The sequence below is a fragment of the Urocitellus parryii genome, chromosome 9 (assembly GCF_045843805.1).
Source record: "Urocitellus parryii isolate mUroPar1 chromosome 9, mUroPar1.hap1, whole genome shotgun sequence".
In the NCBI taxonomy this organism is placed as follows: Eukaryota; Metazoa; Chordata; class Mammalia; order Rodentia; family Sciuridae; genus Urocitellus; species Urocitellus parryii.
Genome location: NC_135539.1, coordinates 72,808,387 through 72,822,137, shown reverse-complemented (window position 1 = coordinate 72,822,137; position 13,751 = coordinate 72,808,387). Strand labels below are relative to the sequence as shown.

The window sequence follows — 13,751 nt, the reverse complement described above, 5'->3', positions numbered from 1 at the left end:
TATTCAAGTTCTGACCTACTAGCCTCCATCAGGCAGTGAGAACTTGCCCAGCTTTCAACCAGCTGCCTTCATCTGTGAAAGTGAACTCTTTGGATGCCTTACCTGTTGACTTCACAACAAAGTATTTCTTTCCTGGGCAAGAATGCCATAAAAAAATGAATGTTATGCTTAGGTTCTTTTTAAAAGAAAGCCTTTGAAACTTCAGGCTTTGTTCTTAGAGTCCTACTGAAATAATCAAGTCTCTTTCAAGCAAGGAAAATCCACTTAAATTAGAAAACTTATAAAGGAATCAGCTATGAGACTCCTGTTAGAATTCTTCTGTGAGCAACCCCAGAAGCTATGGAGGTCCTGCATGCAAAGTGTGTGCCTGATTCAAAAGAACCAGCGGACTAAGGGAAGTGACTTTTGAGATGCACCAGGGTATACATACCAGCCTCTGCAGCAGCCTGAGTTGCCTTGGGACCCTGAGTCCAACCTACGTGGAAGAGGAGAAATGGAAAAACAAGATCATGAGGTGTCCTTAAATATGAGGGTTAAATTTCAGATTCACTCAAATTCACCAAAAGGACTGTCTATCTCAAAAGGTAGTTTTAACTTTATATCAGAGTTTGTTTCTAGGCCAGAACTGAAGCCAACAGATCTGGGCAGCTCTTAACCTGCCTGGTCACCTGAATGGTCTTTCCTGTAAGAGGACAGATGTTAGAATATCTGTACTCTGTTTCATTTTACTTTGGGCTTGACATTGAGCTCCCTGCTGTTGTACCTATTATGATCAGTGAAGGTACTCAGCCTTATTCTGATGGGCTCATTATGCAACTCAAAACTCCTAGAGGGCTGGAGATGTGACTCAGTTGGTAGAGTGCTTCCCTTGAATGCACAAGACCCGGGATTCAATCTCCAGCACCACACATACACACACAGACACACACAGACACACACACACACACAAAAACCCAACAAAAAACCTCCTAGAAACTCTGAAAGCAAAACTGAACTTACCCTGATTTTTTTTTCCTTACCATGAATTTTCTTATTGTGTTTTTCCTGGTTGATTTGTCATGTTTTCCCATGTACAGCAGAGGAACATAGAAAAGTGATAAAATCACCCTCTTTAAAAACCACAGTCATAATCAATGGACCCCTCTAGACTGATTTGAAAGTTGTAGCTAGATGCCAAATGTTACTTATGACAAATTTCTGTCTCAATAGTAGCAGTGTGAATGGTTATTGCTAAGAGTAATAAAGTTTTCTTTCTGGTGGGCAATTTGACAATGTAGATCAAAATCTTGAAAAATATGGCAGGGATTGTCTTCATAGTCTTTAAACAATGGTATGAAGTGTAATTTACATAAAATGAAATTTATCCCTTTCTGTGCACAAGTAAAAACATTTTTTTACCATATACAGAGTTGTGCAGATATGGCCATAATCAACTTGAACATTTTACTATTCTAGAAAGAAACCCTATTTCCTTTAGCCATCACCTCTGACTCTCTTCTTGTCTCCCACCCCTTTGCAACCACTAAATTACTTTGTCCCTATGGTTTTGCCCATTTCAGTCATTTCATATAAATGGAAACTTACAATATGTAGACTTTTATGTGTGACATTTTTCACTTAGCATGATTTTTTCCAAGGTTTGTCCATACTGCAGCAACCAGTACTTTTTTATATCTGAATGATATTCCATTGTATGGATATACCACGTTTCATTTGCTCGCCAGCTAATGGACATTTGGGCTGTTCTACTTTGTAGCTATTTTGAATGATTCTGAACTTGAATGAAGATTCACAGTCAATCCTTTATATTGGAGACATTCTTTTATTTTCCTATTACTGAAATTACTGGCAAATTTAACTTTTAAGAATCTGCCAAAACGTTTTTCCAAAATGACTATAACATTTTATATTCTCACCTGAATGCATGTCTTTTAATTTGAAAATTCTACTTAAAGAAAAGTATAATATACACAATGTAATATTACTTAGCATTAAAAGAGAATATAATCATGACATCTGCAGGTAAATGAATGGAATTGGAGAATATAATGTTAAGTGAAGTTAGCCAATCTCAAAAAACCAAAGGCTGAATGTTTTCTCTGAAATAAGAAGGCTGAATCATAGTGGGGTTGGGAGGGGGAGCATGGGAGGGTTAGACAAACTCTAGATAGGGCAGAGGGGTGGGAGGGGAAGGGAGGGGGCATAGGGGTAAAAAAGATGGTGGAATGAGATGGACATCATTACCCTAAGTACATGTATGAAGACACGAACGTGTGAATATACTTTGTGTACAACCAGAGATATGAAAAATTGTGCTCAATATGTGTAATATGAATTGTAATGCATTCTGCTGTCATATCTACAAATTAAAATAAAAAATAAATAAATTTTAAAAAATATCATAGGAGGAGAAATCAGTAGAAAAAATAGATACATAAGAAAATTCTTTGCAACTTTTAAAGCAATTGTTCATAATTGTAAATTGTCCAAAATATCCTTAAAAAGTGGTTCAATTACATATATCATGATACATTAATTACAACAGAGCTGTTGAGAATAATGATGTGGATCTATATTTACTGATATCAACAAATCCTCTTGTTACTAAACTTTAATGCTGTTCATCAAATATTTTTCTAGCTTTCCTCCTGAATGATTACTACCTTGGAAGGTAAGTGGATCCACATGATTAGCTGTGGCCAATAAGTTGTGAAGGCAAGTAATGTTTGTCACTTCTGGACCAAGAATTAAATTATAGACACTTGATCCTCCAGTATAGTAATTAGCAGTTTTTATTTTTTTTTTATTGGTCGTTCATAACATTACATAGTTCTTAATACATCATATTACATGGTTTGATTCAAGTGGATTATGAACTCCCGCTTTTACCCCGTATACAAATTGCTGTATCACATCAGTTACCCTTCCATTGATTGACATATTGCCTTTCTAGTGTCTGATGTATTCTGCTGTCTGTCCTATTGTCTACTATCCCCCCTCCCCTCCCCTTTTCTCTCTCTACCCCTTCTACTGTAAATCATGACTTCCATTTGTATTCTCTTGACTTACCCCTCCTTACCTCTTATATGACATTTTGTATAACCCTGAGGATCGCCTTCCATTTCCATGCAATTTCCCTTCTCACTCCCTTTCCCTCCCACCTCTCATCCCTGTTTACTGTAAATATTCTTCTAAAGCTCTTCGTCCCTACCCTGTCCTTGTTTACACCCCTTATATCAAAGGAGTCATTTGGTATTTGTTTTTTAAAGATTGACTAGCTTCACTTAGCATAATCTGCTCTAATGCCATCCATTTCCCTCCAAATTCTATAATTTTGTCATTTTTTAATGCAGAGTAATACTCCATAGTGTATAAATGCCACATTTTTTTTATCCATTCATCTATTGAAGGGCATCTAGGCTGGTTCCACAGATCGGTAGCTTCATCAGGTCCATGTTCACAAGGGACAACAATGTACATACACGCTCCACTGCCAACCAGGAACAGACAAGTTGCATAAGCAAGAAATAAATGAGGGGCTTGTTATCTAGTATAACCTAGCTTATCCTGACAGATAAATTCATGACACAATTTAAAGTATAAATATCAGGCAACAAAACACTACATTTAACATGATCCATTTTTACAAGTATAAGTGTTTTTATGTGTGGAACCCGTACCAAAATGCTAATGATGGTTACTTTGGGATGGTTGAATTCTTTCTCTTAACACTTTTCTGTATTTTCTTCAGTTTTGATAAACTATCAGGTATCCCTTCCATATAGAAAAAACAATAAAGATATTTCCTTTTGAAAACTGATTGTATTACAGAAATTGTTTAACCCCATCCTCTTCCTTATCCCAAGTGTGTGTGTGTGTGTGTGTTATAAGTTAAAACTAGAAGCTACTATATAGCTTCGTACTCAAAATTCAAGAACAGAAAGGAAACTACAGGATTTAGGTAGACAGCCACCCTGAATCCAAATGGGAACCAAACAATTCCTAGGTGGATGGTGATCTCTGATTTCTAAAAGGAGGTAAGATGTATCAGAAACCACTGGAAGGATCATGGGCAAGTTATTTGCCAGTTTTGCAGGTTCATCTGAGGCCTTCCCCTCCCTAACATTGCAGAATAGACTGGGGAACACTTAAAAATAACTATGGTCAGAAGGAAAGCCTAACCCCTCTAGATATTAAGTTCTCTGATTGATCTAAAGTATTTTCTTTGAAGTTTCCTCCTTTTTGAAATAGATTTTAAAAGGAAATAAGCAAGCTTTAAGGAGAACAAGAGAAATGGGTTTTCCATTTTTGAGATGACTATCTGATGTCTCAGGGGATCATGATGGCTACACTTCAGTCCAAGTTTAAACTCAGGTTGACCCAGAACCAAAACATCCCAGTACAGACAGATTCCCAGTGCCAGCTAGGACTGGAAGTACAAATGGCACCAATGTCATCATCATTGTTTTGAGTTAGGAATTCCTGATCCTTTTTATTGTTTGAGTAATTTTCCATTGTCTTATATAAGAATCTGGGGGTAGGAACTGGGAACAAAGAAGTTACTTATTTTCAGCTTCATGGAAAGAATTACCAAAAATAGTAATCTCAGAGCTCCCACCAACTTGCTTGCAACCTAAAGAGATGGATCAAGTAGGATTCTTTGGTTCTAGCAAGTAGAGTTTACTTCCCAGCATCAAATGTCCAAATCACAATATTTATTAAAAAAATATAAGCCATGATTTCTACCATCAAGGACTTACTATTTTATATATAGAATGGAAAAGGGCTGGGGATGGAGCTCAATGGTAGAGCACTTTCCTTGCATTTGTGAGGCTCTGGGTTCAATCCCCAGTCTCACAAAGGAAAAACAAAAACAAAAAAAGGAATGGGAAAAGGTCAAGTTCATTTTGTTCTTGAGTGACTATGGAGGGATATATGATAGAGGTACGACTAGACCTAGCTTTGTCTGTGTGGAATGGGATGAAAAGGAAGCAGGTTTAATACAGGTAACTAACGAGACAAGTTACCTTAGAGGTCTGCTGTAGAACTTGAACCCAAACCAAGGTCAGACATGGAAGTTCATTTAAGATGTTGTTTGTCACCAGTTGGAGAAGAGCCAGTGTGGGAGTATTTCCCTTTGGAAATACTCTATGTCACCTGCACAAAACTGTTCTTCCTTTGGGGTAAAGCTGCTGCAAGTTGTTCAGTTACTAACCACTTGCAATTCGGGGTATCTATAACTTCAGAAATGAAAGAAGAAACTTCAAATTTGGGCTAAAATTGCAAACAATTTCCTGGAAAATTTAAGAAAAAAAATCAGCTGGCCTTAAGGCAAGTCAATCTGTTTTGTTTCTTTGTGAAAAAATAAAAGAAATGGACCTTACTTATAGGAAAATAATGAGTGGTTCAGGACACACACTTGTCCCTGACCCTACCATTCCCACACACAAACATAAGCTCAGGTCTTCATCCCGCAGCCCCATCTTCCTGATTCAACCTTGCAGCTCCAGGGACACAGAAACATTACTCACATTCCCAACTGCAACTCCAACAGTACATTGAGCAAGATTCCTCAAACCTGAGCATCCAAGGCTTTGAGAAAGTGCTAATTAGAAACACAGAGTCACATACAACTCATCATACAGTGCTCAGGACTCCCACCCCTCCTTTCCACCCCCAAGAAATGAGATATGGCTGGCTTGGGAATGAGCACATCTCTGGAATTTCTCCCACAGCATCCTCCTTCCCCATTCAATTCTACAATTCCATTTCAGCAATCACATTCATGCACACAAGGGAGGCATTATTGAGGGGCCTGCAGTTTGCACAATCTAGGATTAGCTTTAGAAAGTTTGATATATTTACAGACACACACATACCACACATACATATGTATTTGTCTTCTCTGTTTTTCCCCCCAAATACAAAGATGTGACTGACTCTAAATGGAAATTTATAAGAAATTTCCAAATTAGGGGAATTGGAAATGTATTACAATAGATGCTAGAATTTGATCCACATTTATTGAACACTATTGATGTGCCAGGAGTACAAATGAATATTACACTTAAAAAAACTAAACTGTCCACATGAAAGGGGGCTGCTGCTTGGAGGAGTCAAGGCTAGCCCCAGCCTTGACCTCTGCACAGCTGGGTTCTGGTGTGGGCTCTGCCTGGTTAGCTTGGGTGCATCGCTTCTTCTGGTGGCCTTCCCTGGTTGTCCTTTGTAAATCAGGTCACTGAGACCTTGTCATGGAACTTGTGAAGATTTAACAAGGCTGGACATAAATGCTTAAAAACTGCTACTGTTACCTTAGGGTCTACTATAGGCAAATGCTTTGCCTAAATTAACTCTATCCTCACAATAACCATAAGAGCATACAATTTATCATCAAATTTATTATCAAACTGAGGGTTCTCCTTCATGCCAGGAAACCACAATTTATTACCATATTATTACGTTTAGACTATAAGTTTGGAGCTCCCTCCCTTGTAAGAGACCCCTAAAACTGGGTGATATTTGTGATGTTTTTCAGTTGTCATCTGTTGCAATTTATCACTCTAAATAAGAGGTCCCTTTAGAACCTAATTTTGTAGTCATAATTTGATATTCTTTCCCTTAAAAAAAGGGCTCTGCAAATTATCCTTTACTTTACTTTCATCCTCAAACCTCAATCCACCCCTGCCAATGAGGCAAGAACTATTATCAACTCTTTTTTGCAGATGATGAAACTGAGATACAGACAGTTTGTTACTCGCCCAAGTATACACAGTCAAGAAATAGTGGGGCCCAGATTTGAACCCATGCAGTATGACTATATTTGAAAGATTATTAATTATAACTTTATTGCTTTTGATGGGGAGGACAGTACTGGGGATACAACTCAGGGGCACTTAAACATGAAGCCTCATCCCCAGCCTTTTTAAAAATTCTTTAATTTTGAGACAGAGTTTCATTAAATTGCTTAGGGGCTTGCTAAATTGCTGAAACTGGCTTTGAACTTGCAATCCTCCCGCCTCAGCCTCCCAAGCTCCTGGGATTACAGACGTGTGCTGCCACACTTGGCTTCTGAGTTCTTTAACACAAAGTTCTTAACAAACTCTCTGAGAGACTGAAGACATTCAATAACTGGTGTCTATTATTATTTTGTGAAGATAAAACTGCTTTTCTAATCATAGGAATAGAGCCTATCTTTACTTAAATTTAAAACTTACAAAACATAAATCAGCAGACTGATTTTATACAAGAGACTTCCTCTTTAAGATAATTTTCTGAAAGAGTCTTTTAAAGTAGTAGTGTGGGGGTGGAGACAGGAATATGAATGAGGTTTTATTAGTCTATTTCTAATTAAAGGTAAATGACAAATAAGAATTGCATTGCAAGTTAATGGGCCTATACAGTTACATTAAGATTTGCATAAAATTCACATACCTGGATACAATTTTTAAATTAAGTTTACATGTAATTTTGAAAAGCATAATATTTGAGAATCGAGTACTGACAACATTTCCAGGTTCTGTTCTAAGGTCTAAATACATTAATTCTTTCACTCTTCAAAATTCATGTAATTAAGTAGTTTTGTCATCCTAATTGAGACATAAAGGCTCAGAAATGTTAAATAATCCCCTAGCAAGTGCCCAGCCAGGATGTGAACCCAGGAAGTCTGTGCTAGAACCTGTCTCTTAAATTCTTCTTCACAAAAAAAAAAGAAAAAAAGAAATAACTAAATTTTTTAAAAACAGCACTTATTCTATTTTTGAGCTTTACTCAAAGGTACAATTGCAAATTTTCATAGAACTTCATACTTTGAAAGGTTTTATTTTTATTTGCATTTTTTATTTAGTCATTTTCAACACAAATTATTACCACATATTAAAAATCACATGAAACCATTAAATGGGCCGAATCCATGTTTTTCTAAGAAGGAAAGTTTAGAGAGTGTTAAGCCTGCCTGGACTTGGGGACGTTTGAGCTGTAATCGGTCCTCCTAGTTCAGAGCACAATCTTCACTTCTGTCCTTCCCACACTGCCTTTCCTCCACCCCACAAAAAAAGTTACAAGATCTTTACTCTAAATTCCTTGTTTCTGCTCTCCTGCTACACAAGAGCAATTGCTAACATGCAGTGCCAACCCTGTTTTAAATACACAACTAATATTTTCCTATATTTTATGTAAGAGGAAATTGAGGCAATGCAATTCTTATTTGTCATTTACCTTTAATTAGAAACAGACTAATAACACCTCATTCAATTAATTAATTAATTAATCTGCCCAAGGTAACAGAGACAGTAAGTGACAGAATCAGGACTCAAACCCAGACAGCCACCGATCATGCCCTTTATTGCTTACTAAAACACCTTCCATGTACTGAGTGTCCACTGTATATACCAGGTCCCTACCACATGGTATCTAAGTCCTTGGCTGTATGCCCAAAAGGTACTGCACTGTAAATGGAAGAGATGGGACCAGCCTGTCTCTGGATCCAAAGTCTGCACTTGTTCTACACCAACACAAAAGCCTCTTGGGATTTGTATGGATTATTCCATCTGATGACCCCCAGAAAGAATGACCGCCACCCCGACTTGATTGATAAACACATTCATAAGACAGAGTCTGCATGAAATTAACCACTGACTGGGCAGATTGGTCTTCCAGATCTGCTCTTCAAAAGGAGGGACAGGAAAAAAGGGAAAAGAGGTACCCTGCTTATATCTTCCTCCCAACCTACAAACATGTTTTAAACTGAACAGTTTGTCACTAAAATGTTGTGTGCGCAAGCAGCTTGTCCACTTTAACTGTGACAGCCACTTCTCTCACAGGTCTCTACAGTGCCACTTGTGTGAAGCCGCTATATACTGCCCAAAGGGCTTTCCTCGTCGCAGGACACCAGATTGGGATTTCATATTTCCTGGTTTTATTCACCTGTGAGGCTAAGCCAGTTAAAACACAAGCTCTAGCGAACTTACTGAATATCAGTTAAGGGAGCTAAGACGCTTTGGTTCCGGGGGATTTTTAAACTGCTAACCCATTGCTGAGACCCGAATGGGAAAGTCGTGTGCTGATCTTCCAGGAGTCTGGAACTTTCCCAGGTTGTCCCTTCTACTTGGATCAACAACAATAACCACAAAGTCTTAGTAAAGATGAAATCTTGTGAGTATTGGGGACATGATTGTCGCCTCAGAAATTAACAAAGACCGCCCAAAACATGTCCAGATAACCCGAGGCCAAGAAGTTAACTTGGTCCCGAAGAACTTGGAGTCTCAGGCACAGTTCCGCGGGAGTCTCAGGGTCAGGTTGGCACCGCGGATGATGGAGAAGCGACCCACAAGTGACCAACAGGTGGGGAAGCTTTGGGGCAGAAAGTTGAGAAAGGAGAGGGAGGTGATGCCTCCCTGCCCCGCGTCCGAACTGCCCAAAGACTCCAGTCCAGAAGCCACGCGGCCCAGGCGGGCTGAGGGAGGGGACCGCAGCCGCGCCGGCCCCCGCCCACCCCTCCCTCCAGCTCTCCCGCTTACTTGCTCCGAAGTGTCATCCCAGCTCCGTGCCTCTTCCTGCGACCCCGCGCAGAGAGAAAGCCCCAAGCACAGCCCCCAAAGCAGGAGCATGGTGGGGCGAGAGCGCGGGGACCGCACTGGGACCGGGAGGGACACGCAGGGAGATCCCGGGACTCCGGCAGCTGCGGACGCGCCCTGGCCTGGGCCCCGCCCCCGCCCCCGCTGGCCCGTCCCCCGCGCCCCGCCTCCCCGAGCGTCCCCACTCGGGTCCTGCCTCCCTGAGAGCCCCTTTGGACACCCAGCCCCGCCTCTGGTGCGCTACCACCTCCTATCCCCGCCTCCCCTAGCCCGGGTCCAAGCAGAGTACCCTCTGCCTGAGTAGCCCGCCCACCCGGGCCACCTGTGCGCTGTCCAGTGGGTCCTCTCCCCTTGCTTGCCCTCCCATTCTGTACCTTGTGCCCTTTTAAGGACCAGATTCCGGTATAAAAACTTCTCCGTTTTCACCTTCCAGCACTCCACCCTAACACTTTCCTCCCTTTCTGTAAGGTGTGAGATGCCTCTGTGTGCCAAAGCAGAAGGAAAGGTCACCCTAACACTCAGTATAGTACCCACTCCCTCACCTGCTAGCCTTAGCCACAGAGCTTCCTCCTCTCTGTTCAGTAAACAGCACATTCTGCATCTGGCACTGATACTTAGAAGTCAAGATTAAGCGACGCTGGTAATATTGTTTCCCCTTTATGATGTTCTGGCACAAGGAGATAGAAAGGAGGAAGGTAGAATTGGCACTGTGTGAGAGTAGTTTTAATTTTTTTGCTATTAATCATGAAAATGAATGCCATGTTTACTTGTAAACTTTTAGTCGTATTTCCAACCAGAATTATCTACCAACAATTGTACCTGGTCTGTTAAAATCTGGGGCCATCTTTTTGTCCAGTAGATACATAATGTAGCTGGGGCTACCTGTTTATTTTCAAAAGGGCATTTCTCAAAGACATTTTCCATCTCTGGCAATGCCATCTAACCAGATGAGGTACACAATAGGGTTCTCTGGCCGAGAACAGGGAAATGACTACCACAGATAGTGGAGCATCAGACCTGTGGGTCATTAGGTGGCCGTTATAATCTGGAAGTCAGAGAAACATGGAAAATGCTCATAATGTAATAATCTAAAGGAAAAAAAATCAGATCACAAAACTGGATCAATAGTATGATTGTTATTAGGTAAAAATATATATGAATGGACATTACTGAAAAACAATGAAAAATGACAGCCAGTGTGCTCATTTGAGCAGTATCTCATAAAACATTTTATTTACTCTTGTTGAAATGCTGCTTGCTCAATAGAGAAATTAAAAGAGGTTAAAATAAACAAACTTGTTGCTTCTGTGCAATAAATGCAAGGAAAATCTTTCCCATTAGCAGATAATCATTTCATAACCTAACTACTGACTAATTAAAAAGCACATAACCAACAAGAACTAAAGTATCTAATGGAGTGGCAGTTTCTGCTTAGACCTTGTAGCAAACAAATCGCACACCCTGTCCTCATTTTTAACTGAAGAAAATAGTCCCAAATCTTCTCAAATCAGTTTGCCTATTTCTTCTCCTGAGGGAAAAATACTATCTGTGAACTGATGGTTGTGTTGGACAAAGCCAGGTTATTTGAAGGGGACAGTGACAGCTACTTTTATTTCAGTGCTGCAGCAGATCAAGGGCCCCATCTGGTCTTCCCTTTCCTCCCACCCCTCTGCCCTGCAGTGCCAGGAGGAACCATACTCGACTATTTTTTCTCTTATATCTGATCTTTTTTCCAGTTTTATAAGAACTGGGTTTTGTCGCAATAACATTAAGAAATGTGAGTTTTCTTTGTCCCGGATGACCCTGATTTTACTTTGGGCCATGGAACTAATGCATTGCTGTGTTTGTTTTGAGGCCAGTATCTCCAATGGGATCAGAAGTTCTTTGAGAACAAACACCTTTCTCTACTTCCAGCACTGTGTTAAATATATAGTTAGTCCCTAGGACCTTTTGATGAACAGAATTAGGAGACAAGAGGCATGGGACCGGAGGTCAAAGGCTGGCTGTGCTGGAAAGGGGCAGCTTGGGCTATCATCCAGTTGGCCACTGGGGAGCTACAAGACTTAGGAAAGTTTAGGAATTTTCTGTTACAGATGTTGCTGGATTTATGATGGTTTGACTTACAATGTTTCCAGTTTACAGTATATTCAGTAGAAAACATGCTTTCTAGAAAACATGTTCTAGAAAACATGCTTTGAGTTGTGATCTTTTCCTAGGCTATAATTTGTGGTGTGATACTCCTGTGATGCTGAGCCACAGAGGCAAGGGGTACTCCTAGTCAGCCACACCATGGTAAGGAGGGGAATGGGGAGAAGTCGGTACTGTACCATGTGTTGTGTTGCCAGCCGTTTTGATATTGTGTTTTGTGTGTTTAGATCTCATCATGTATACAAAACGCCCATCCATGTGTGCATACGTGAGATATTCAACACTTGATTATAAAATAGGCTTTGTGTTAGTTGATTTTGCCCAACAGTAGCTAATCTCAGTGTTCTGAGCATGTTTAAGGTAGGCCAGGCTGAGCTTTTCATGTAATATTCAATACATTAGCCATGTTAAAAATTTTTCAACTTAAAATTTTCAACTTATGATGATTTCATTATTTATTACTGTTTCTGTTCCCCTGCTGGCTCCCACTAAAACTGCTCTACAGTGAGTAGTGGAATATCAGTACTTTTAAAATCACATCGTGCTAAAGGTTCCCCAACCAGGGCTCATTCTGACTGACCTTGACACCAGTCCACAGGTGAAAAGCTCTATAGATTTATGTGATATGCCTAATTATGTAAAGCCAAAGAAATGTAAGCTTCTGGCAACAATCTCTGTCAAATCTATGCACGCATCTACAAATCCACTTCAGAGAATTTATAATACAAACAAACCCGCTCACATAACCAAGGTAGGTACAAGGTTATTCATTACAATATGAATTTGTTTGTCATGCCTAGAGATGGGAAACAACTTGAAAGTTCATTAATAGAGGTCTAGTTAAATATAATGTGTTACTATGAGGCTGTACAAAAGAACGAAGTAGATTTCTCTGTATCCATATAGGAAGATACCCTATATGGGGTACCTGTCTCATGAGAAGATCTCTCATGAGCTTGTTGGCTAAATACCTCCCCACTCCTACTTCACCTCTTGGACATCTTCCAACACACACACACACACACACACACACACACACACACACTCATAGGTAGCCATGCTCATCTACTTCTGGTTTCCTAATCACTCTGGTCCCCCTACTTGCTTGGATGCTTCTCTTTTCTGGAAGTCCATCTCTATCTCTTTACCCAACCCTGCAGATGTCACTTCCTCCGGGGTGTCTCCCAGATCACACAGGGATGAAAAGTGCTGTTTGTGACTCTGAGCTCTCTGCTCTGTGTTTACTTGTCTGTTTCTCCTACTAAACCAAGACCCAGCAGGGGACAGGCTCTTCTTTTCATGGTGTCCCTTGTCAGTACCTAGCCTGAAACCTGAGCTAGAGAAATGTGTGTTGAATGAATAAGGAAGACTCAGTTAGCTTGTCTGCTTTTTATGTTGTGCATCTCACTTGAAATTTCGACACCACCAGACTGTTCAGCCACTGACTACATGCAAGACCCTGCACAAAGTGTTTACTTCTCCGGAAGGCAGTATTTTCAAAGAGGAGCATAATATTGACAGCTCCCTTGCCAAAAATATGTTAGCAAGTGATTAGCCCACTTTATTTATGTATTCACTTTGTGGGAGTTATAATTCCAAGAACTGTGGGAAGACAAATGAGTTTGAGACCCTCAATATAATACTGTGTCAGAAGTTTGATCTTCTCTTAGAGTATTGTATTCCTCAGAGAACTGAATTCTGCATGGTAGGAGAAGTGAGTTCTAATCCATCCATTTCCTTCACACCTACCTCTATTTACCTATCTCTTCAAAGATTTCCCTCCAAAAACATCTGCTTTCAGAAATTACTATAACCTTCTCCAAACACATGTACTAAAAACATCTCTCTCATTATCAACTTTAAGGTTGATAATATATAGTAATATATTTTTTTAATCTTTTTTTTTAGTTGTAGATGGACACAATGCCTTTATTTTATTTATTTTTATGTAGTGCTGAGGATTGAACCCAGCTCTTCATGCATGCTAGGTGAGCACTGTACCAGTAGACTAAGCCACTACCCCAGCCCCAT

General features: G+C 40.0%; 1 protein-coding gene across 2 annotated transcripts in view; it reads right to left on the bottom strand.

The window, feature by feature from the left end:
* Positions 1-9,659, bottom strand: part of Itih5 (inter-alpha-trypsin inhibitor heavy chain 5) — an 87,765-nt gene extending 78,106 nt beyond the window's left edge. For both annotated transcript variants that reach the window (XM_026391792.2, XM_026391793.2), the window contains exons 1-2: positions 9,516-9,659; positions 431-475 (exon numbers count right to left, since the gene is read on the bottom strand). In XM_026391792.2, the coding sequence (XP_026247577.2) occupies positions 431-475; positions 9,516-9,605 (135 nt within the window). In that variant the 5' untranslated portion in view covers positions 9,606-9,659. The remainder of the gene's footprint in view (positions 1-430; positions 476-9,515) is intronic.
* Between the last annotated feature and the right edge of the window lie 4,092 nt (positions 9,660-13,751).